At 40.7% G+C, this 25,271-nt stretch overlaps 1 protein-coding gene across 3 annotated transcripts in view; it reads right to left on the bottom strand.

Moving 5' to 3' along the window:
* The window catches only part of KCTD8 (potassium channel tetramerization domain containing 8), a 215,760-nt gene extending 193,440 nt beyond the window's left edge, over positions 1 to 22,320 (bottom strand). For 2 of the 3 annotated variants that reach the window (XM_084799683.1, XM_084799685.1), the window contains exon 1: positions 21,203 to 22,320. In XM_084799683.1, coding sequence (XP_084655809.1) covers positions 21,203 to 22,172 — 970 coding nt within the window. In that variant the 5' untranslated portion in view covers positions 22,173 to 22,320. Of the gene's footprint in view, positions 1 to 1,050; positions 2,619 to 21,202 lie in introns of those variants that run through there. The other variant, XM_084799684.1, reaches the window with a different exon arrangement.
* Positions 22,321 to 25,271: the final 2,951 nt, after the last annotated feature.

Below are 25,271 nucleotides of genomic sequence, written 5' to 3'. Positions count from 1 at the left end.
AGAATTCGTGTCTGCAAAGAAAGAAAACACCTTTAAAAACACATCGGCAAAATGCAATGCTAGTCATTAAAAAATAAATTTGATACCCGGTTGTCAACCTGACTACATCTGAACTGAACTAAAACTCAGTCAATTTGGTATACCTGTGAGCAATTTTTTTCCTTTATTAAGTCATATGAAGTTGGAAGACTTGCTTTTTATCCGTATCTCTGTCTGTGTCTCTTTCTCCCTCCCTCCCTTTCCCTTCCTCCTCCTCCTCTCTCTCTCTCTCTCTCTCTCTCTCTCTCTCTCTCTCTCTCTCTCTCTCTCTCTCTCTCTCCCCTTGCCCTTGCTGCCAAGTCCATTCCTTCACATTACAGCCTGTTTCTTTGGAATTCCAGTATGTTCTGAAGACCAACTGATACATACAGCATCCTTGACTTAACAACTACTGGATTCTTGAACTTTCTGCTGACAGACTACCATTACTGAACTAGCTAGAGTTGGACCACAGTCTGTAAGCCATTCTAATAAATCTCCATATACTTAAACATATACATCATATACATATGTTATACATGATCAGTTCTACATGTTTTATTTCTTTAGAAAAACCTGACTAATACCATATCCAAACACTCAGACAACTCAACCACATCAGCTCGTACAAGAAACAGAAGTAGTTTGCCTCCCTTCTGAATACTGTTTGAAATGACATTTAATCAAAAAAAAAAAAAAACAGTGAGTACAAAATTTATCCTTTGAAAAACCTGCTGTATGATTCTTAATGTCCCTAAATGACTATTTCATTTTGGTGTAACAAAGCAAGCTCACATATTTCCAAAGAAGCTTATGACTCCTGATTTGAAAAAAAATTTAGAACTATCTGCAGATGATACCAACTAGCTGCCATTGCATTTCTGGTATTTAAGTTGGTGAATGAACTGAGTAGACGGAGAGAAAATAAATGGATGTCATCAATAAAGCATGCTGAGGCTGAAAAGAAAAGAAAATCAATCTAAATTTGGCTTTATCAATGCAATGTTTAATTTCCCTTTTAAATTCAAATTGTTTAAATGAATATAAACCACTAGATCCAGGAATAAAGAAAGCTGAATCCAAAGTTAATTTAAAATATTTCATTTTGCTGAACAAGGCAAGCTACATGAAGAAACATTCACACACAGCCAATTTTTGAGAACCACCATGCAAGGTAAAAAGTTGACTTTGTGGCAAAAACAGATGTACAAAAATGGCATATTTTGTTTATTCAAGCTTACTAAAAAAGTAATTTTGAATATGTTTTAATAGGTAAAAAGGTAAAGGGAAATTGTGTATGCAACTGCATTTTGGTTATCATTTTTCCAAATAAAAAAGCTAAAATGAACCATGAGTAGTAATATTATCTCACAGACACTGAGATCATACAATAAAACCGATTTACAGAACTACTATGTTTCAAGTTCTGTTAAGACCCTGTGGTTAGATACATGTGTAAGATGTTGTCCAACATCTAGTAAGTTCTGAATGTGACACTGCACACATGAACATAGGTGACTTGGCTAAAGACTTTGTGAAGAATTCTATGAACTAGAACCTTCCCAAAGGCTGAGTGAGGGACATTAAGTCCCATAAATGACCTTTGGAGAGCAATGGGGAAGTCTTCATAGAGAAAGCCAGGTAGGTGTTCTGTTTCTGGAATGTCAACGGAAAGAAAGACATCACCGAAGGAGATGACAACATGAGCAGAAAGAAGGGTAAAGCAACGGACAGCATTGTAGGCACCAGTGCTTACTTACCGATGCAGAGTCACCTGACTGCGGAGACGATGTCATCCATCAGGAGCAGGCCAGAGGGGTCACAGCAGGGCTAAAGCTGTGCCAAGTGTATGTCAAGCAATCAGACTTTTCATACCCTTATCAGAAACTGAACATAATGGAGGTTGCCAGGATACAATGATGTTTGCAAGCCACACGGGGTATATGAGATCAAGGTCTAAGACTAAATGTTCTGTCAAACTTCTGTATGCTTTGCTGACTTCTAGGAAACACACAGATACACAAATAGCCTGAATGCTCCACTGCCTAAAGCTGTGCCTCGGATTCTAAGGAGCTTAAAGGCAGGCAACGCCTCAGTAGCTACAAACTCAAACCTGAAAAAGTTATGACACATTCCTCTCAAGGAAGCTGAATCAGGCCAACTCCATGGTTTCCTGAACAGCATCACGGAAAAGAGAGACGGGTGTAGCCCAAACCAGGCAAGAGATAAGCAGGAATCAAGGGCAGTTGAAATCCCACCTGAGGCCAACTCAGTGAGCTGCAGTCCTTCCCTTGCATATATCCTCCCAACCAGAACTTGCAACAGAAACATCTACATTTGGCTGAATATTCTTATGAGTGTAACATGGGTGTGGAGGAGGCCAGAAAACCAGGAGGTTATTTTTAGATGTTCCTACAGAGAAAGAGAACTAGAAAAGAGAAAAGAATTAAAATACCCGTACTGAACACATGAGAGTACATCACTGTTCAAGGTGTGATGTGTACAATATGGCATGCCTTTGGTTAAACAAATTCCAGCTTCAATTCTTGCTTCTTTCACTCTGAAGATACCACGCATTCTCCATCTCCCCACATGGACAGCTACAAAAACAAAACATCACATGCAAAGTGATCAGCATTGTATGGGGCATCCAGTAATTAAGAAATAGAAAATTGGCAAAAATCTGAGTGGAATTTTCTGTGACAAGAAGAGGACTGGTAGTGTCTCAAATTCTCAACCCCAAGCTATAATTTCCCACTAGGATCTTGTACTAGTTACTTCTCTGTGGCTGGAATAAAACACCATGACCAAATGTGACTTGTAGAAGAAAGGTTTGCTTGTTTGTTTGTTTGTTTCATTCTGTGTTTTTTATTTATGGTCCCAGAGGGATGAGTCCATTTTGGTGGGGAGGCACAGCAGCAAGCCCCAGGCATGATGGATGGAGCAGGAAGCTATGGGACCCCATTCTTAGTCGTAAGCATGAAGCAGAGAACAAACTGAAAATAGAATGAAGCTATAAACGCTTAAATCTTGCCCTCGGTGACATCCTTCTCCAAGAAAGCTTCTCCTCCCGGTAACCTTCCCAACGGTGCCACCAACTGGGGACCACATGTTCAAACATGTGAGCCTATGAGGGACATTTCTCATTCAATCATCCAAGGGTATGTAGGAAAGTTGGAAGATAGTACCAATAGCCATAAGGGAAGCTGTATTAATTCCTTACCTGGTTAACGTAGTTTAATAAATTTAATTTTATTATTTTTTATTATTTACTTACTAATTTTTGTTTGGGCCTGTGCACACATGTGTACTTGGGTCTGTGGGGACCAGAGGTGGAATTGTAACATTTTCTACAATCATCCTCAACTTTATCTTTTGAGACAGGGTGCATGTCTAATCTTAAAGCTCACTGAATCAGCTAGGCTGGCTATCTAGTGAGGGCTAGGGGTTCCATATTAGCAGGATTATAAGTGTGATGCTGTACCCTGTTTTGTAGATGGAACTGGGGATAAATAGAACACAGTGGAGACAAATAGCTATGGAGTTAAAAGATCAAAATGGTAACATTATCGAATATCTATAAGCCACTGGGTTGGAAAACTTAGACAAAATACAGATTTATGGGGGGAAAAACAGAAATCCAAAGTAGTAACAGGGAATTATGAAAGTTAAATGGATTTATAAGTAATAAAGAAACTTAGGGGCTTTTCCTTCCCTAAATTCTCTGGGCTGATGGATTTTAAGTGCCTTCTACAAAACTATGAATGAAATAATAATTCTTGCCTCAAGTGAAACAAAAGGAGAAAAGCTAGCCATTTTATAAGACTGTGAAATCCAAAACTAGTTGAAGACAGTACAAGAGAATGATAGTCTTCTGATCTCTGGTTTTCATAAGCATATTTCCCCACATCAGTATGCTAATCCTATAGAGGAATTTGCATTACAGTGATGATGACAATGATGATGATAATCATGATCTAATCAAGCTTGTCTCCTTTTCATTGCAGAAATATTACCTCTGCTTTTAAACACACTTAGCAGCATAATATATACATATATGTATATTTGTATGTATGTATGTATACAAACATGGATGTGGAGGTATACATACATACATACAAATCTTTGCTCTTTTTCATTTAGTATTTCATCAAGACCATATTTTTCAGGGAATATGCTTGCTTATATTGACCACAATCTTAAACAATAATTCAGAAACTAACCAAATAATTTCCCCAAGCAATATTACCCAGAGACCTGCATTCAGAAGAGAACAAATACTCATTAATAACTAAGATGCAAAATGATCCTACTGCAAGCATTTTTGATCATCACAGCTTTGCCGATCCTTTACCAAGCAACTGGTCCTATCGACTACTCCTGTCAGCACCCTAACCAGCCTCCATAGTGCTTGTAATATGCATACTAAAACTCCACATGAGATCAGTTAATGTTCTACCCTCTCTATTGCTGCAGCCGAACCAGAGACTATCCCCCGTAATACAATTCAGCACATCAAATGTATAATTTTCTTTCATTATCTCTAAAGTCAGAGATAAACTCCTAGGTGTTCAATCTAAGTGATGTTTTTAATCTTAATTTACAACTGCCTCTCAATTTTATCTACACTGGCGAGTGTATATTTCTTTATGTTTAATTTCCCCACGTAGCTTTCATATTCATTTCTCTCTTCTTCTGCTTCTAGTATAAAATTAACCTTTCACTTTGCCTGGGTCTTTAACACATTCACTATGTATCTCCCAAAACTCAGTTCCCAGTCATATAACCCTCAGGATATGCATAGGGGATATAGGATATTTCACCAACAAGTTGCATGACAACTTCAAATACGACGCCAAAACTGACTTGCTAATTATCTTAAATACGGCAAAAGTCTCCTTCATCTAGTGCTCCTTCCTCTAAAATAAGCAACTCCAATCCCACAGTAGCTCTTAAGGTCTCTTTCCCACCCTCTCCTCTTCATACTCAGAAAGTTTGTGCTAAAATCACATGTTGAATCAAAATCACACAGATCAGAAATCAGAATAGCATGTGTCATAAATGACTTCAAATATTGGAAGCTTGGTATCCCAGAGATATAGAGGCTAAATTGGAAAGATCAACATGAGTTTGAGGACATCTTGAGTCACATAGTGAGTTCTTAGACAGACTGATCCAATGAGAGGCGCACTCTCAGAAAACATGGAGGCAGAGCTGAAACAGGAGATGGCTGGACATTCCCTAATCACTCTGCTGTTCCTTCTGTCCCTCATTGGAAATTCAATGCCTTACTCACAGTTTTCAATGAGGAGTCTGTGGAAAATAAGAAATTTTATGGGTCTGCTCACACATAAAGGAATGTATGATCTTGAAAGCCTCACCATTTCATAGAGCCAGAAAATGAACAGTTGATATGGAATCCTCTAGGAAGTTCGGCCTCATCGATTCTATAGTTATTTACTGTGTGTCACACTTCAGCCAGGGTCATTTGGCAAAGACCTTCATGAGATAAGGTCTCTTCCCGTGAGAAATATTCATCTTTTACTCGGCCAGCCACTTGTCAAGGAGATTAGACATGATCATCTATCTCTTGCCCTTTCTTCAAGGCAGCGAGCGCCTAGGAATGTGATTGACTGCGTCACAGGCCAACTTCCCAATGCTTTAATTCCTTCCTAGTTTTCTTTTAATACACCACCTTCAGAGAAGAATTCATCCTTCACTCTTCATTGTCACAAATATATTCAGGTTTAGCTCATCTCCAGCATGAACACTTTCAATGGCCCTCAGCTAGCTAAAGAAATTCAGTTTCCACCATTCAGTGTGTTACAGTGCTGTCACAGTTACTGCTGGCAAACGCCCACTAGAGCACATCACACTCTGGCCGAAAGCACACGATGAATATCTAATGTGCTAGGCCTTCTTGCCTCTACCTACATTTCCAGAATTCCCCATCCCCACCCCCGACGCATTCTCTGATACTAATCACAATAAAACCATTTTATCTGCATGCCACGTGTTTGTGAACTAAGTAGTGCAATCCCTCTCACCCATATGCCCAACAGTCAACAATTTTCACGTCAATTTACTCACATTCTCCACCATGAACCTTCCATCCAGTGCAGGCAGTTAGCTCCTTCTCTGGTTTAGCATTACCTTCTTATAAACAAATACTTAATATGTTCACTTTAATACGACTCATACTTGAATCAGGTGCTGTGCAATGTGTGTTTTGTCTTGTCACATTGATAAAACTTCAGAGCAACACCTGCAGTGATATTCTTTTATCCAATAATGTTTTCAGAAAGGAATCTAAGCTATAAGAAAAACAGAACTACCTAATCACAAAGTTATTAACTATGAAGGATTTGTGTAAGAATGGAGTCTAGGTTTGCTAGAGAACTCTCCTCTTTAAACATGGTCTCTAGGTGCCTCTAGTCACCTACTATGAAAGGCAGATGGCGCCTGAGTAGCCAGCATGGCTTTAGGCTTTACGGGGAATGCACTGTGGATATAGTTTACAAAGTAGTCCTTCCTAGAAAAATTGCAGGCTTACCTTTATTTAAAATTCTGGCTAAAAGAACTGCTCCTCATGACTTCATCAAGAAACAGCACTGAATATCAGACATGTGGAAGGCTTCACAGCAAAAGCAGACCAGCTCGGATTGGTAACGCATACTTCCTTAGCATAATTGTCCTAAACATTTGCTACTGACTTAACAGTGACTCTCTCTGGGGAACTGAACGTTAACTGATAATCACTGTTATCCGGGGACTTTTGTGTTGTCTTAATAATGGAGAAGTAGCACACTAGTAGTTTACACTACCTTGTATCTTTTATTTAGCTGTATTAAGTTTATACACAAAAGTTATCTACTGGTAAGTAATGGAAATATACTTTTATTAATCTTTAATATTTTAACCAGACATTGAAATATTTCCTTAGTCATCTCTTATTTGTATTTCTCTCAGAGTGGTTTAAGTGGGGTTGAGGGCGGATTTCTGCTCTGAGTCAATCGGTATAGCACAGCACACCTGAGATGATAAACAATCTGACAAGGGTTATCTTTTCCATGCTTAGACCTTTTCTGACATGGAAAACAGGTACAAAAATCTCAAAATATTTGTGTGGCCGGTAAAAACTCATGAAACCAATACAAAGAGAGTAATAGAAAGTAAACCAAGATCTTCACGGTTTCTCTGACCAATGCTAGAACCCTAAAGAAGATTAAGAAGAGCTACAACTACAATTGATGAGCAATTCCGGGACACTCACTTATTCTTTACACTACACCTACTGTATAGAAAAAGTTGTGCTTTTTCTATAAAATAAATACTTCTTGGGCAAGTTTGTTGTAGTTGCTGAAACTGAGATTCTGTTTCCTGTACCTTTTTCTCATTGATAATTTCAAAGAAGGAACTTTGTAAGTGACGAGGTCCTGTTCCTACCATATTCCCAGCACTTGTGAAAGGGAGTTCCTGGAACAGGCTGTTTGCATGGTTAGCATTCAGCAATATGGAGGGACTGGATTGTGGCAAGCCCAGAGGCAAATCATCCTGGGCAGTCCTCAGCCTTTATAGCCAGTTACTGCCTACTCATATACGTCACCTGCAGTCTATGTGGCTATTATGTAAATCCTTTGGAATCTGTGAATAGACTCCTTAGTTTCCATCAATTTTAAATGGCTATAGAGCTATCAGATAGCATCCAAAATGTATATCAGGTATTTTCATGATTTGATGTAAGCCATGTACAATGTTTATATAAGTGCATTTGATAAAGGTCTTGTTTTATTATTTACTTGAGTCTATTACTATAAACCTTTATGGGGATTATGGCATTAGAACACAGAGCTTGACGTAATCCAAATCTGTGTTCTCAAGTCATGATCATTCATACTTAGCTCTAGAATAAACTATTTATTATCCATTTTGAAGTAAGAATTGTGATTTTTTTGTCAGCACAGTGTGAATAAATGTAATCAGAAAAAAGTTGTATTTGAAGAATCATGCTATATAGGATATAGGAATGAGTAGGAAAAAAATCTAGGTGACTAATATCTAAATTGCTTGATTCTGGTGAGATGATTTTCTACATGTGACCAGTTATAGTTACATGATAAAAAACAAATAAGATCTTGTCTCTTGTTCTGTCTCTCCTCTATAAACTAAATTTTAAATAATTCATTAATCAAAGTTCTTCATTTTAAAACTTCAATCAATAAAATATGATAAACCACACTTTTATAGACCTAATATAATATTTGAATCAGGCAATTTTGTATCATAAAAACACTTAGATAAATATTCAAATAGGTGCTTAGAAAAGAGGGATCAACTCACTTACCACTTAATCTCAGCAGTATTAAAAAAGGGACGACGAGACACTAAATACTCCTGCATATGTTAACCATCTATAAAAAGTCTAGTCAGACTTAAAATACAAATGTTTTACATGTTCAAGTATGTCAGAATAAAATAACATTATTTTCTGATTGCTTTAATGTCATCAGGAATGAACAACAGCCGTGGAGTAATGATTTGATAACAGTTAAGTCTAAGGAGTGAAGATGTGGAAAGCTTTGTAAATCACTCTCTCTATTTTTACTTGTTTGAAATTTGCATAATATGATTTTTTGCATAATATGTTTTAACAAAGTAATGGCAACAATGAAACCCAAGGAGATGCGTCAAAACTGCAGCCTTAGCAGAAGCTGTGACTGATGCTCCTTCTTATGAGAAGGCCACCGCCCTGCTGACGAAGCTGGCAACGTCCCCTAAACTGTCACATTAAGAAGGAGAAATAACTGGCTTGCAGGGGCATAAAGGAGTCTTTGCCTCGAAAATCATTAAGGTGCTTTTTGGTTAATTTGCTTTCCAAATTGACCATGAGAGCTCCAAGAGTTTTCAGGAATTATTACTATTATTGTTATTATTATTATTACTATTGTTATTATTATTAGTAGTAGTAGTAGTAGTAGTAGTAGTTTTGCAAAATAAAGTGAAAGACCGGCTATGAACAGCACAGGCTTTTTAGGCCTTAAACCAATTCAAAGCCTCAGACCTACAAACACATGAAGTGAGCTGTGAAATCTGTGTGGCTGTAGACAGGGCATACTGCCCGGTGTGCCTCAGAGGTGACTGGTGAGGACAGTTAAGAGGAAAGCATTTCCCTAGAGACAAAGCGAGGAATCACAGAGAGCAACAGACAAGGGAGGCTACTCAGTGGAAGAACCAAGCACTGTGACATGGATTTAACAAGAAATCCACTCTCTGTAGAGCAGTGTTAACTATGTAGATCTCTGTTTTCCATTGGCCCACTCTCAGAAGAAGCTGTCACTAACATCAACCAGACCCTATTGCATACTGAATGCATTGGAGACATATGGCATGTTAGCAGAAGGCACTGATGACAATTCTATAAGGAACCTCATTCAAACATCACATGATATCATGCTGAATCTGGCAGGAAGGTAAAGGCAGGCAGATGAGAGTTGAGGGTCTCCTTTTAGGCCACTGTTAGAAATTATTCATTTGCATAAAGGATAGCTCATAGTTGGAAGCAGGAACATGGGGATGGTGGTACTATTACTGCTATTGGGGTTTTACTGTATTTATTTATGTATTTTTTTTATTAATTTGTGGTTCTTTTTATGAATGTGGTAGTTTGAATGAAAATTTCCTCCACAGGTTCTGGAATTTTAATACTTGGTCCCCAGTTAGTGACACTAATTGAGAAGGCTTAGGAGGTATGGCCTTGTTAGAGGAAGTACATCACAGGGCGTGGTCTTCGACAGAATCTCCACTTCAAGTTTACTCTCTCTGCTTCTTGTTTGAAATTAAAGAAGCGAGTTCTGAGCTGTTCCTGTCACTCTGCCTGGCACTTGCTGCCATAATCTATCTCTCAGTGATGGTGAGGGACTCATTTCTCTAGAACCATAAGCTCCAAATAAATTCTTCCTTCTATAGTTACCTTGGTCACGGTACTTTGTCACAGCAATATAAAAGTAACTGATACAATGTACTATTTATTCTGTGTGTGTGCACATATGGGTACACACACATACATATACATGGGCGTGCACCACGGCACACTTGAGGTCAGAGGACAACTTGAGAGGATTGGTTTTCTGCTTCCACCATTTGGATTCCAGGGCTCGAACTCGGGTCATCGGGGCTGGCAGCAGGTGCCCTGACCTCCTGAGCCATCCTCATGGCTCTCAATTAAAACTGCAAAGTGGCTAGAGAGATAGGCTGCTTAGACTCTTGCTCAAACTTTTTACAATGTGCTAATTTACAGAGATTGTGAATCAAAATGTAATTTCCATCCAATAAGAGGAATTAAAAACATAAATATTAAATTCAAAATGAGACATCACCTACAATTTGCAACAAATTTAAAGCTGAGGTTCTGAGCTGGGTGAAGGCAGGGAGTAGGAGTTAGGGGAGCCACACAGGCTGCTGCTTTGTTGATTTGTGCAGCCACTCGCTTAGCTCCCTGACAGCTCTTAGTCAAGTGATATCCTTACACAGGCTGACGCCCAGAAATTCCAATCATACATGTACACTCAAAGAATTTCACATGACTAGATTGAAGGTATCATGACCCAGATCAATTAAAGGTGATGCTGCAACATGCAGCAGTTACAAACAATCTCTTAGATTGGTGCATAAAAATGAAGAAATACTTTTTAAAGCACTTAATGGATAGAAAGCAAAACCAAACTACCAGTATAGGCAAGACAAACTAAATACATATTGATCTCCAAGCACATATTTAAAAATAAATAGCTTTGTTAAATATATGAGAGTAGTTACTCACACACATATTATATGTGGTATATAATTGTTTGTACGTTCTGATGTGCTATAGGCTAAATGGTATAAAACTTGAAAATATTGATAGACATAAGAATTCCTCATACAATGAGCACCATGGAGCATGAAGGTGTCCTGGAGTTGTCTGAGTTTAAATATCTACTTGACATAATGTCTTGTGTCCTGTGTTACACACATGATTCAAACACTACAATGTAACACTATTGTGGGCTGAGGAAAAAGGGGGGCCGGGAACCGTACTGAGGATATTATTTTGAGTGACTTGCATTAGGCACAGGATGTGCTGAGTAGCTGCATCAGCTGCCCAGGAGGTTATAGGCTCTGGAATCTTTGGCGAGCATCCCTAGGCAACTCCCTTTTAAATGTATGAAAGCACAGCCTTCCCAACTAGTGAGGTACATTGCAACTAGTGCAGTATAGCACACTCTAAAGCATTCTTTTCAGTTTTAGTTAGCTAGAATGGAATTTGTTGTATGTAACTGGCCTCTCAAGAATATAGGAAATTTGAAAACTGTTTTTTTGTTGTTGTTATTGTTGTTGTTTGTTTGTTTGTTTTTAGTTGTTTGCTGTGTTGTTGTTAAGGTTGTTTCGGTTGTTTTGGTTTGGTTTTGGTTTTTTTTTAAGAAAGGATTTCTCTGTGTAGCCTCAGCTGTCCTGGACTAGCTTTATAGACTAAGCTGGCCCCGAACTCATAGAAATCCACCTGCCTCTGCCTCACTGACTGCTGCAATTGCGGGAGTGCTTTACATAAGATTTTTAGTAGGATAAACATCTGGAAAACACTGTAGCCATATGTTAAGACTGGTGTAACAAAGCATCCTAAATTAAGTGGCTTGAAAAATACAAATCCACAGTTCTGTATATTGAAGTGTGTAACTAAAGTGTTAGTGTGCTTGGATCATCCTGAAAACACTAAGGGACTATTCATCCTACTCTTCTCTCCTAAGTCTGGTGCTTGTTGGCCAGTGTTGGCATTTGTTTGTAAATGCATGACAAATATCTCTGCCCTTGTGTTCAAGGGCTTGCATAACTATCTTTAATTTCTACTCAAATTTCCCATTTGGATATGGGCACTGATAAATGAGAGCCTACACTAATGACCTCATGCTACTTGGTTGCCTCTGTAAAGACACCATAACCAGACAAGGTACAGAACTCAGTGAGCATGTGACTGGGGCTCCAGCATATCTTATTGAGAAGTTATTACTCAGCCTACAAAACTGTGCACAGTGTAAAAACGGCAACAAAACCATTTCCACTAGTCTCAAGAGTATAGTGACTGTGCTGAAATGGTGGGTAAATCTTTTCTCTCTCTTCGCCTGGCAAATACTGGATATAAGTAATCTTCACAAGTGTGAATGTTAAGTACCAAAGTATTATAATAATAAATATGGTTTGGTGGTGGCAGCTATAATCCAGACAGCTAGAAAGAACTGTTCATTATATAATCCAGTTTTTTTCATATATCATGAAAAAAACTAAGTATCATAATGACTGTAGAATCTATTAGACTGATATTCTTATCAATCTAGTATGGGGGAGGGAGGAACAGATATACCAATCTTCAAAAACTTTAATTCCAGGTTTCAAGGCATATTTATTCTTGAATCCACTTGTTGGCAGCATTAATAACTATAGCAGGGTGTTTTTCTTCTGCTATATGGCCAGTGTCACAGGCAGGCTTAAAGTGATACATTCTACTGACTGAAATGACGGGCTAAGTGGAGAACATTGCTGGTTCTAATTTGATCTTAATTATAAGGTACTGGTCAAAGATAACTAGGGGAAAACTTTGTCTTAATTTGACATTAGAATTTGTTCCTGAGTAATAAACAGCATGTATTAGAATGATGCCAAAAATCTGGACTCTTGAATGGATTTTACTTTTGTACATTGACCTGAAAAATTATCACTAGGAAAAGCATTCTCTAAATTTTTGTCAGAAGGTCAGTAATGCCTTGGCTGAGAACATAAACTGGCCACTGTACAGTGGGCGTGTTTGTAGTTGTCTGCAATGATACAATGAGTTACCTCAGGCTGCCCCCAAATATGCTTGCTTGTATATATATGCAAACATGCACATCTGCACACACACACACACACACACACACACACACACACACACACACACACGCGCCTAGACTCGTGTGGCCAAGTCATTCTTCAGCCATGAGCTGAACCTTCACACATGGCCATCATATTTGTTAATTGGATCTTTACACATTGTGGTGGTTTGAAAGAGAATGTCCCCCGAAGGCTCATTTATAAATACTTTGTCCCCAGTTGGTGGAACTGTTTGGAAAGGACTAGGAAGTGTGGCTTTGTTAGAGTGTTTCCCTGGAAGTGGACTTTGAGATTTTAATGTCAAGTCTGTCTCTGTCTCTGTCTCTGTCTCTGTCTCTGTCTCTGTCTCTGTCTCTGTCTCTGTCTCTGTCTCTGTCTCCCCCATCCCTGTCTCCTCTTACTTGCTAGTAAGGACTTAAGCTCTCAGTTGCTGCTCCAGTGTCATGCATACATGCCTGCCTAATGTTCTGGAACTGTAATACACAAGTAACTAAGACACTAGGTGTTCCAGGCCCATGGCATGCATCCTAAAGACAAGTCATTCATATGATACAAACCCATATGCCATGGTCTGGTCATAAAGAGCAAGATACTTGATTATAAATATTTACTATGACACCTTCAGCACCTGGCAGTGATATAACACTGGTCAAGGAATTCATGAATGTTTTTTACAGAATAATAGAATAATAATTAGGTAAGATTAAAACTGATTAACTTAGTAGTTTTTATATTTCTGAATTTTCAAGACATTAAATGGGTTAGTAAATAAAAATTGTAACACTTTAAAAATTGTTTTATTGATAATAATATACTCTACACATTTCCTTTAAGAAATGACAGTTTACCTGGGCCTGTAATGTCAGCACTTCGGAAGGTGGAGGTAAGCATATCTCTGTGAGTTTGAGGCCAGCCTGGTCTACAAAGTAAGTCCAGGACAGTCAGGGAAACCCTGTCTCAAGAAAATCTGTCTTGAGGAAATCCTGTTTCAAGACAGAGAAACCCTGTCTCAAAAAACAAACAAACAAACACATACCTACATAAATAAATAAAGGAAAAAAAATGACAGTTGGACACCTAATCAAAACAGAAAAATATCCCATACTGTTATTAAATACAAATTATCTGGCATATATTACTTAAAGCAGTCTATGTGGGTAAAAAAATTAAAAAGATACATTTCCATTATTGTTTGCACTAAGAAATATAGAAAAAGAAAAAGGACACAAAACAAGGTGTCTATATAATGATGCAAATTAACACTATAAGTCCAAAAACTCTGACATTTTTTTCTCCTATTACAAATCAGAATCAGCATAACTGACTCAATCCACCCCCAAACCACAACCATCATACAGTCATCCTCCATTCACCCCCAAACCACAACCATCATACAGTCATCCTCCACCATTCACCCCCAAACCACAACCGCCACACGGCCATCCTCCACCATTCACCCCCAAACCACAACCACCACACGGCCATCCTCCTCCATTCACCCCCAAAGTACAACCGCCACACGGCCATCCTCCACCATTCACCCCCAAACCACAACCGCCACACGGCCATCCTCCAACATTCACCCCCAAAGTACAACCGCCACACGGCCATCCTCCACCATTCACTACGCAGTTGCCGTGGAAGCCACGCCCTTATCAAACATGGAAATTGCTGTGGAACTGAATCCCGGTATCTTTATCCTCCACCTGCAAAGAGAAGTGCTATCTGTCTTCACCAACTGGAAGAAACGAGGTCATCGTGTTAGAGAATTATACCCAAAAGGATGCCAGCTTTTCCCAGCTTTCTTCAAATACCTGAATTTCAGCCACCAGAAAGCGTATATTCAGAACATGTCAAAGAGTTTCAATAGGAACTGATTAAGTTGATGGCTAGCTGCTTTACTAGAATTGAAAATATATGTATTTGAATCTAAAATGCAGTCTTAAATTCTTGGCCAAAGGCCCAAACATTTGGCAATGTCTGAGTCCAAGTATCTCTTGCATAAAACTGTTAACAAGTGAAGCTGAAAACTCCCAACAAAAATGTAAATAAAAGAACACACCAAGGATGTGCTTCGCCTGCGTACACTTCATAGGTTCAGGCAATTTTCTTGAAAACTAGTATTCTTACATTTTCGGCTGAGCTATCTCTTCAACTCAAACTAGTCCTTTAATATATAATAAAAATTGACCAATTTTAGCATTAGGTTTGAAAGAATAAATTTTCCCAGGCACAGTAGACAGTCACATGAAATAGAGTTGTTTTAATAGCATGTTGCAATGATAAACAGTAGGTGAGTAGTTTAAAAGTAAAGCTCATTAATGATGACAGAACCTTCCTGGGCAGTTTTGAGTAACTACTGCTTTCCATCTTCTACAAAAGAACTATAGTACTGAATGTCTTTCAGGTAAAAGATATTGGCTATGTATTTGGGGACTCAACTTAATAAATGGTAATAGTTGACACTTCTAGATCATTTTATTTATGTCTGGTACGATTATGTGTTTGATGTAGATTATGTCATTTAACCATTATAACAAATCTATAAAGTTGATACTTCTATTTCCTTCAGTAGGAAAAATAAACTGTTTTTCCAATATCCAAAAATCCAGAGACAGTAGTTTTCAAAGAATCTATGAAATATTAAATCACTCATGGTGTTAATAATTTACTTCTAATGGCCAACAGTTTCCAGTATTACCTTTGGCAGACAGTACTGATAACTTGTCCTCTAAATTATAAAATATGCAATTTTTCAAGTAGCTGTGAGAAAGAAATTATGATATAAAGCCCATAATCAACCGTTTTGCTACTGTAAACCGTGAAAATATTGGAGTATTCCAACTAACTGGTAAAATCACATACGTTCTGGCTACTGAAGTCATTATTATACTATTGGTATCTGTGTATCATACTGTAATAAGGTAGAGGCTGCAATGTGGTAGGAATACCATTCTAATTAAATGTTGACAAAGTGCTGCACTAGTGTTAACTAGTGACTAAGCACAAAATTAATGAGGACCCTATTGGATGCCATCAAAATCAGTACTACTATTGTCATCTACATCTATTTGTTAACTCTCTCAAAACAAAGTTAATAGGTACAGGTAAAATCAATGTTGCTCTATTTCTCATTGAACAACAGTACCTGTTAAATGCCTGTTAGAAACTGAGATGATTCAATGTAGAGTCGTTCAGCTTCACACATTTGCAAATGAGATCAGTACAGACAGATGTTTTCTGATTCTAATTTCCATCAAAATTAAAACTTCATAATTTCTTTTTAAGGGTATTATTATTGTTTTGCCTGGATGTGTATACTTATCTTGCTTACAGTGCCTCGTGCCTGTGGAAGCTACGAGAGGTCATTTTGTCCTCTATAAATGGAGTATAGATTTCTATAAGCCACTCTATAAATGCAGGGACCTAAACCATGGTCCTCTGCAAGAGTAACACATGCTCTTTAGAGCTGAGCTGTCTCTGTAACCTCACACCAAAATAGTGTTTAATGCCTCATGCATTCTATTCCACAAACAATCTGTATATAAAGAAGTGTGTGTGCATTCTTGCATGGTGTGCATCCTTTGATTGGTTTGAAAGGTAATGCCCACCATGAGTTCAGGTGTTTAAAGACATGGTGACGTCACTATTTAGATAGCGTCTGGGCTCAGTTTTTGAGGTTTAAGAGCTACAGGTTATTGTCAGTCCACTTGCTGCTTCCTCTTTGGGGGTTTAAGATGTGAGCACCCAGCTCTGATCCAGTAGCCATGCTTGCTGCTTGCAGCCAGGCGTCCTGGCACTGACAACCTTTTATCTCTCCAGAACCTTCAATAGGAAAAAAATTCTTCAATCTATAAGCTACTTTGGTTGTGGTTTTTACTGCAATAGTAGAAACATAACTAATACACCCTGTATGGTTACAACTCTAACAACTTAATGTACAGGATCCTTCTAGGCCGTTCCATATTCAACATTTTATTTATTTTCATTCTTTATAGAACTACATAATTATAGCACATTATAGTACTCATCAAATTACTCCTGTCTCTTGCTACTAATACCGGGTATCACCACTATAGCATAATTCACACTTACATAAACTTTTATATGATCATCTTAAATGCAACATTTCTGACTTATCCAAATTTCTGTGTGTAGACAGTTATGTATCTTGCTAGGTGCTCCATGTACTTTATGTACATTAAACTCGATGTACTTTAAACTGAAAGGAAACTAAATCCCAAATGTAGCAACTATCTTAATGGAATCTCTCACATCTCTGGTTCATTCTGCAATCTACCCATAGTCATTCAGCTGATGGACATTTATTAAATCCTTAAACACGGGTGTTGGCCATTCTATTGAGGGTTAAGAACACAAAACTGTGACAATAAAATTCACAAGAAAAAAGAAAGCTGCTAGGCAAAACCAACACAAAAACAGATAATTACAGACATAAGAAATTATGTTTTGGACCTGCAAACTACTGTACAACGAAGCAGTAGAGTCATGAAGACATTGCCATGTACAACAAGGATTCACTCCACCTTCTCTAACTATGAGACCAGAGCTGTGATAAGAAGCCAATTATCAGGAAGTAAATTTGCCAGTAATACAGGCTCAGTACAGAATCTTTCATGTTTTTTATTGTTGAAATGCAAACTATATCTGTAGTTGTACAATACTAGAAACTTGTACAGGGGCTACAGACTTAAGTCATGTAGGCAAATATCTCTTCTGTGTGGGTCTTTGGCGAAAGACAGGAGGGAGTGGTGAATGAGGAAGGGAGGAAAAGAGAAAGGAGAGGGTGAGCAGGAAGGAGGAAGGGAGGGCAGAGACTGGGGTGGGGGAGGGGAGAGAAAGGGGAGGGGGAGGAGAAAGAGCAATGCTTGGTTGTGGTGGCTCACGTCTCTAGCACACACACCACAGAGGACTACTGTGAGTTTGAGGCCATCCTGGGCTACAAGGAGGGTTCCAAGACATCTTGAATTACACAGCACAGACTCTGTCCCATGGGACACCTACAATCCACTCACATCAGCACCTGGAGCGGACTCAGTCAAGATGACTAAAATCCCAGGAATAAAACCCAGCCAATCTTCACCAAAATTCAGAAAATGTTTCGAGCCTCTCTCTATTAAAAACATTACCCTAGATGGGCGGAACTATCCGAATGGCCTGCCGGCTTCTGGTCACTATGTACAGCAAATACGGCAAAGTCCGTTAATAGGAGGTCTCAAAATTATACCAGTGTTCAAATCCACACTTGAGGTTCACTTTGAAACACTGTTTTTCAAGTATTTCAGATTCTTGGTGTAGCCCTCCATGTTTTAGATTTCAAAACCACTAAAAGCTCATCTCAATACCCAGCATGTATTTGATGCAATTTAATCTAATTATACAAACTACATAATTTAATGGCATTAACCAGTATTTAAAACCAAGAAGCAGCTATATACTTACCACATAATTCCTCTGCCAACTTTCTAAGAAAGTATATTCTATTTACAAAGGTATAAATTAATTTTTTTGATTGGTCACCATTTAAACATGTGAATTGTCCAACAACATGTTAATGTTACTGGATTAGAAATCTTGGTATTACTGCCCTCTCGTAGTGTTAAATATAGGAAACTGTGTTATTTTAATTTTAATTTTAAGAACATTGTAACCATTATAAACATATATATATATGCTCAGTGACTGGATTCCAGCTTCAAGAGGACAAACTTTAATCTCAAATTACATATTCTCCTTCTACATTAGAATAATCCATGACAAAATCTAACTTTGGCGTTGTTATGAGTAAATCTCAGAACTCGTTAGCAAAGCAAATACTAAAGAAGCGGTGGGTTTTTGTTATATAAAAATTTGATTTTTATTTAGTGTCACCTCTAGTTCCAAATGTGCAACAGACACTAAATTTCAGGTGTTTTTCAAATCATCTTCTTAATTAAATCAATAGTGTCTAACTTCGGGTTTCTATTGTGTGGCATTGTTTACCTTAATTAACATATTGCATTTTCCTTTTGTAATGAGCACTTCTTTCCACCACCACTACCCTTAAATTGGGGAACAAAAAAAAAAAAAAAAAAGAAAGAAAGAAAGAATGAAGTTTAAGGAACTTAACTCCATAAAAACACCACTTTCACTTAGCCAGGTGTGCTGGTAAGTGGCTGGAATCTCAGCAGAGTCCAGAGACCAGCCTGAGCTCCTGTGCACGACTCTGTCCTGAAAACCCACCTCCATCTTTCTGTACAGTGCTTGCTGATTTCACCCTGCAGTTAAGAACAGAATCATGAAGTGCACTCACGTTTATACGGTTTGTAAGGAAAAAGCACTAACTGCGTGAAAGTAAGCCCTCGCCTCACATCATATTACGAAGTGGTTAGAAATACATCCTTGATGAAATAAGTTGAAGTTTAATGTATTTGAAATCTTGGTGGGACTCCCAATGATAAGAAGGGACTTCATCTAACTTTAAATATTTTAATTGCTTAACGTAGATGAAAGAGACACCAATTTTTACACAATTACACATTGTGCTTTCCCAAACACCAACCTTTTTTCTTAACTGTATAAGGAAGAGGTTTTTTTTGTTTGTTTTGTTTTGTTTTGTTTTTTACATTAAAACAATGAGCCAGGCCTGTGGCTGCAGTCCTGGGATAGCACCGTTGAAAAGGAAGGGGCAGGAAGACTGAAGGCCAGGATGGATTATCTGGGAAGGCCTTCATAAATTATAAATTATGACTTTCACAAGTAACATGATGTCACCCTACCTCAAAGGTTAACCCTCCCCCCAAAAAGACAAACAAACCTCACACTGAATCGCTTTCCAATCAACCCTCCACCTGCGTAAGAGGAGCCCTGTTCCACTCTCTCTACTCAAGTGTAGAAAATTATTCAATTTTGCTTGGCCATTGAGAGCTACTTAGCAATGCAAACACAACGAAAGCCAGGTTACTTCCAATATAGGCTTTTAATGCTGTCCTCACCCCACTGAACAAGCTGGATGGGGGCAGAGGAATGTTAAAGATTCTTGTATCTTGACAAAATATTTCCCAGCTGCCACTACCTTTTTTTTTACTTTGTTCACCTTGGAGTCTTAGCTCCACTCAAGATATACCCACAAACCCCTGCATATTAAAACTGTTTAGATGAGGTTTTGTGTACAAGTTGATTCAACACTCCACCTCTACACACACACACACACACACACACACACACACACACACACACACACACACCTCTGTCCTCCTTTCTACTCTCCAATCCTGAGAGCTGCGCCCAGAAACCGAAACTCAATTCTCCTCTCTGACTCCTGCCCAAAACACTGGGCAGGCCCATTGGGAGTAAGCGACAGAGGGAAGCCTGTCTTGTTACTAGTTAGTGCCTAACCCTAACCCTAACCCCAAACCCTAACCCTAACCCTAACCCCAACCCCAAACCCTAACCCTAACCCTAACCCTAACCCTAATCCTAACCCCAAACCCTAACCCTAACCCTAACCCCAAGCCCTAACCCTAACCCCTAACCCTAACCCTAACCCTAACCCCAAACCCTAACCCTAACCCCTAACCCTAACCCTAACCCCAAACCCTAACCCCAAACCCTAACCTTACCCTAACCTTACCCTAACCCCTAACCCCTAACCCTAGCCCTAACCCTAACCCTAACCTAACCCTAACCTAACCCTAACCCTAACCCTGAGATCTCTTGACCTCAGCAGCCCTCTTGTGCCAGCTCCCAGGAGGAGGTATTCTAGACACGCAGCCACCATCTCTTGAGTTGCCCCCTTCTGAAACCACAAGCTACTGAAGCTCTTGCCTCTGTGCAGGACCACACCACAGGAGACAATCCTGGCACGCATGGCAGTTAGCTCTTTGGAGAAAGAGCTCAATAAACCGACCCCTTAAACTCACATCTTATCAGATAAGTGCAAGAGGGCCTACAGGCGCAAATAGCACTCGGTCACCTCTTAACTCTACGCAATGTAGGGTGTCCAGAGCATCCTGGAGCTAGGCGGAGCAAGAGGGCAGAATCAATAAGTTCAGGAAGATAACCTGAATCCAGGAATAGGGGAAGGAAGCAAGTGTACTCCGCACTGCTCAAGAGTTGCCGGCGGGAGACCTGCCGGTGCAGATCAACTGGCTAGCCGCCAGGCCAGGGCACTCCACCAGGGGACACCCCTTCCCGGCCACAGCGGGGTTTCTCCCGCTTCAAGTCCGCGATAGCGGAGAACGGGTGTGAGATGAACACACAGGCAGGTAGGCTGCTAACTTACGGAAGAAGATGTATTCGGTGTAACTGCTCCAGATCTTGTCGTCTCGGTACTGGTTGACAAAAGCGGCGGTGCCGGAGGAGTTGCACGCCACCATGTGGAAGCCGGCCTCAGACAGTCGGTCGAACGCCTGCTCCAAGTAGGTGAACTTGAGGTAGAAGCGGGATGTGTACTTCTCGGGCTGACGGTCAGGGTCGCGACTCTCATTAAGAGTGTCCCCAAAGACCTCCTTGGCCAAGGCTATGCGGCCGCACACCATGATGCGCGCCACGCGCCTGAATTTGGCATCTGCCTGGTTGTCGCGCACTGTGGTGTAGGAGCCACGGTAGCCCAGGGTGAGGAACCCGGAGCCCTTGTCCGGAGCGCTGCTGCCACCGACAACGCCACCAACACCGTGCGCCCCAGAGCCTGAGGGCGCGCCGGCCGCCGCCCCACGCAGCAGCAGTGCGTCGCTGCTGCCCTGGGAAACGTTGTCCTCCAGGTCGCTCTGGCAGCCCTCGTCGTTGAGCGAGTTCTGCTTGGTGACCTTGGGAGACAGGAGCTTGACCAGGTCTGTGAGCTGGAAGAACTCCGCCTCGCGAAGGAGCCGCTCCTTCTCGGGGAAGTGCTCTGGCAGCGCGAGCTGCTTGTCGCGCAGATAATCCAGCACGTATCTAAAGAGGAAGCCGTCGCGGTCGATGAAGAAGCGCGCGCGGCTGTCCCTGGGCAACTCGCCCCTGCGCCGAGCGCCGCCCCGGGGACTAGAGGGCGAGAACATGCTGGCCAGAGTGCTGTCCGGGACGCTGAGCAGAGTCGAATGCTTCGTCACATAGACCTGGCCGCCAACATTCAGCTCCACTACCTCGGGGAAGGGCGACGGAGCGCAGGGCCCCGGGGCGGCGGCCAGCTGAGCGCCGGGAGAGCTAGTCGCGGACACCATCTCGCTGATGGGGAGGATGGTGCTGCCGCCACTGCCCGTGTCCTTCAGAGCCATGGTCCCCGCCGCCCGCCAGGTGACCCAGGGCGAGAGGCACGGCGTGCTTCCCAGAGCCTCGAGGTCCCCTGTCCTCGGCGTGTGTGCGCCGGGGCACACGGCACTCTCTGGCCGGCTGGCCGGCGCGGTCTTCTGGGCACTTGGCGTCGCTCAAGGTCCTCGGCAGCAGCGACGGCGGCGGCGGCTCCCGCGCTCCATCGGGGAGAGACTCTCAGGAAAGGAGCTCCGCGGGCACGGCTGCTCCGTAGGGGCGACCTGCTGCAAGTGTGTGAGAGACTTGGAGAGGTTCCGGGGCTGCGCGCCGCTCTCAAAGGGGGAGGGGCAGGAGGCGGGGCCCGAGCACAGAAAACTCAGCCCAGGCTCGGGAGCCAGCGCGCCTCAGCCGGCGCCCGCACTACCTACTCGCAGCCCCGGAGGTGGCACTGACGTCAAGCTCCGAACTGGGACTGGAGCCACATCTGTCATTTAAAGGGATAGTCTCTGGAGCTGGCTGTGCGGCTCCGGAGCTAGGGAGCAGGGCGGGAGAGCAGAGTCAAAGGGAGTGGATGACAAAACCTGAAAGGACAACAAAAAGAATTGGACTGCAACTCTCCTTTCATCGGAGTCTCATTTGTTTTCTTTCCCTTTTCCGCCCTCTCCTCTACCCATTCTTCCTTATTTCCCCCTTGGTAGTTCCCCTTGACGTAGTCTTACTTTCTTCAAGGCGAGGATTTATAACCCGGACTCCCAGCTCCCAAAGCTACAGATATTGGTGTTTGGGCAGCGTTTGCTAAAAGGCTGTGAGCAAGGCAGGTTTGAATTCCAGTTAGTGGCTTTTTAAAATTATAGATAGATAGATAGATAGATAGATAGATAGATAGATAGATAGAGAGAATGCAAACTCTCCTTTACCTATCTCCTGGGATTAAATGACATGATTGCATGTTCAATTGATGCTCTACATCCTATTAGAGTTTTTAAACGCTTAAGTTTGATTCCATTTCACAAAAGCAATAAAGGACGATGAGTAACAAAGAAACTCTCTGCTACCATCTACAAAAGTAGTGCTTGGCTACTTCCTGCTTATGGAGGGGAGCACAGAAAGGGGACAGTCAGTCTCTCTCTCTCTCTCTCTCTCTCTCTCTCTCTCTCTCTCTCTCTCTCTCATAATCTTGATCCTTCTGTTCCATCATTCTGTTAATCTCCCTATTTCCTTTGCAACTTCTCAGAGCAAATGGGTGGCTTAAGCTTTACTAATCATCCTATTTCAAACACAGTGCTCACAAATACAAATCAGCATCATTTGTGATGGAAAAGGAGGACTGAAATCCAAAGGAGAAAGGTCCTTTACGTATTGCTAGATAATCTAACATGTTGCCCAGCCTGGAGCATAATTTAGTGACCAGAAACCCGAGTCACTGACTTACAAAGGACTAAAGTGGATATGAGCATTGAGACACAAAGCAATTTGCTTCAAAATGTATTATAATAAAAATTACATACAGACTTTAATACTTTAACAGCCCCCCTATGCCTGCCTATGATTCCTCCCATTCAAATTCACCAAAATAGTAATGGATTTGAAACTCAGTTGTAACCTTAAATTTTCATAAATGATTAATATCCTATTATTTGAGCATTACAAGCTATATTTAATTCATTGATTCTTATGAACCACATCCACAGAAAATGCGACATCAATTTAGAAAGTTTGATTACCTGAGTCATTCAAAGCTTAATGGACCAATGAAGGGACACAATACATTTGCCAAACGATTAAGACATAAAGCAAGGCATGTTCACTGAACCCCCTTTCTCAAACATATTACCTCTGGCCCAACTTATATTGATGAATCAAATGTTGAGAAGTAAAGTTGATTTAAGTATTTTTTTATTTTTTTATTTTTACTTAAAAGCTTAAATTGAGCATTGAAATGGTCTGAAAAGGTACATCATTTTCTACCTCATTTGAAGAATAAGAAAATATTTGCATTTTAACATAATAGTTTCTGGAAGATGAATTAATGAAAGCTTTATGACTTTCACAGATGAATAAGTAATAACGCCTCAAACCGCTACTAATGAAGCCCATCTATCATGAACTAAATGTCTCCAATGATGAGGGTGGTGCAGGCCCTCGCGTTCTAATGAAATGGACACACAACAAATACGAATCTGGACACAGACACAGGAGATTACCAACGATATCAGCAGAGGATTTAGTTTCATTTGTCTTATGACAGATAAAACTTGTGAGATGGTCTACATTCTAGACTCTAAATGAAGCCACTTTAGTAATTCATAACACATTTCACCGTGAGTCTCATTGTGTGATATATTGCTTTTGAAAATTATCTCTTCAACGTTGATTGAGCGTGTCTCCCTAATCTCTGCCTTCTGCGTACTATTATTGCCAGCACCCTCTCTTATCTACACTCTTCCACCCAAACTCCTAACTGAACAAAGAGCAAGTCAGAATATCCCTAGCCATCCTGCTTTCTGCTGAAAACCCCTCCCATTCTCCAGGCGCTCCCTTCCTCCTGCTTAGATCTCCCTACCTGCATAAATATTGCTTACTCTAGAAATCCTTCCATTACTTGACCACCTTCGTGTTCACCACTAAGGTGTCCCCACCAGACCCTGTGCCTATATATGGACAAGCACTGAATTTCTGCCTGCCGGACTGCTAGTGTGGCATGCAGCCATATGTAGTGCTCTGTCCTCAGAGTGGGCCTGGCACATGAGACATGGCCACTTCGTACTTGAAATATACACCTCTTGCAAATGGAGGATATTGCATCACCCGCATGCTGGCCAGCGGGACAAGCACAGAAACTTCAGAAATATGTAGGATGTGGTCCTTTGCAATTAAAATCAAGACAAGGAAGAAAATTATTGTCAAAATAAACTCAGAGCCAACAAAGAAAAGACAGCAAAGTCTGGGTTATAGCTATCCATTCCGTGCATTAAGCACTAAGCAAAGACCATCATCAGAACCGTTTTCCTCTCAACCACAGATGCTATTAATGTTCCCAGACTTATGCGGGGGGAGGGGCAGGGGGAGGTTCAGATCTGCTGCTCTGAAGAGGCAGGGAATCAAATTTCTCTAGCAGGGAAGTG

This window comes from Acomys minous, assembly GCF_964271855.1.
Source record: "Acomys minous genome assembly, chromosome: 10".
Lineage (NCBI taxonomy): Eukaryota > Metazoa > Chordata > Mammalia > Rodentia > Muridae > Acomys > Acomys minous.
The sequence above is the reverse complement of the archived record's forward strand: the minus strand, read 5'-3'. Positions and strand labels throughout refer to the sequence as shown.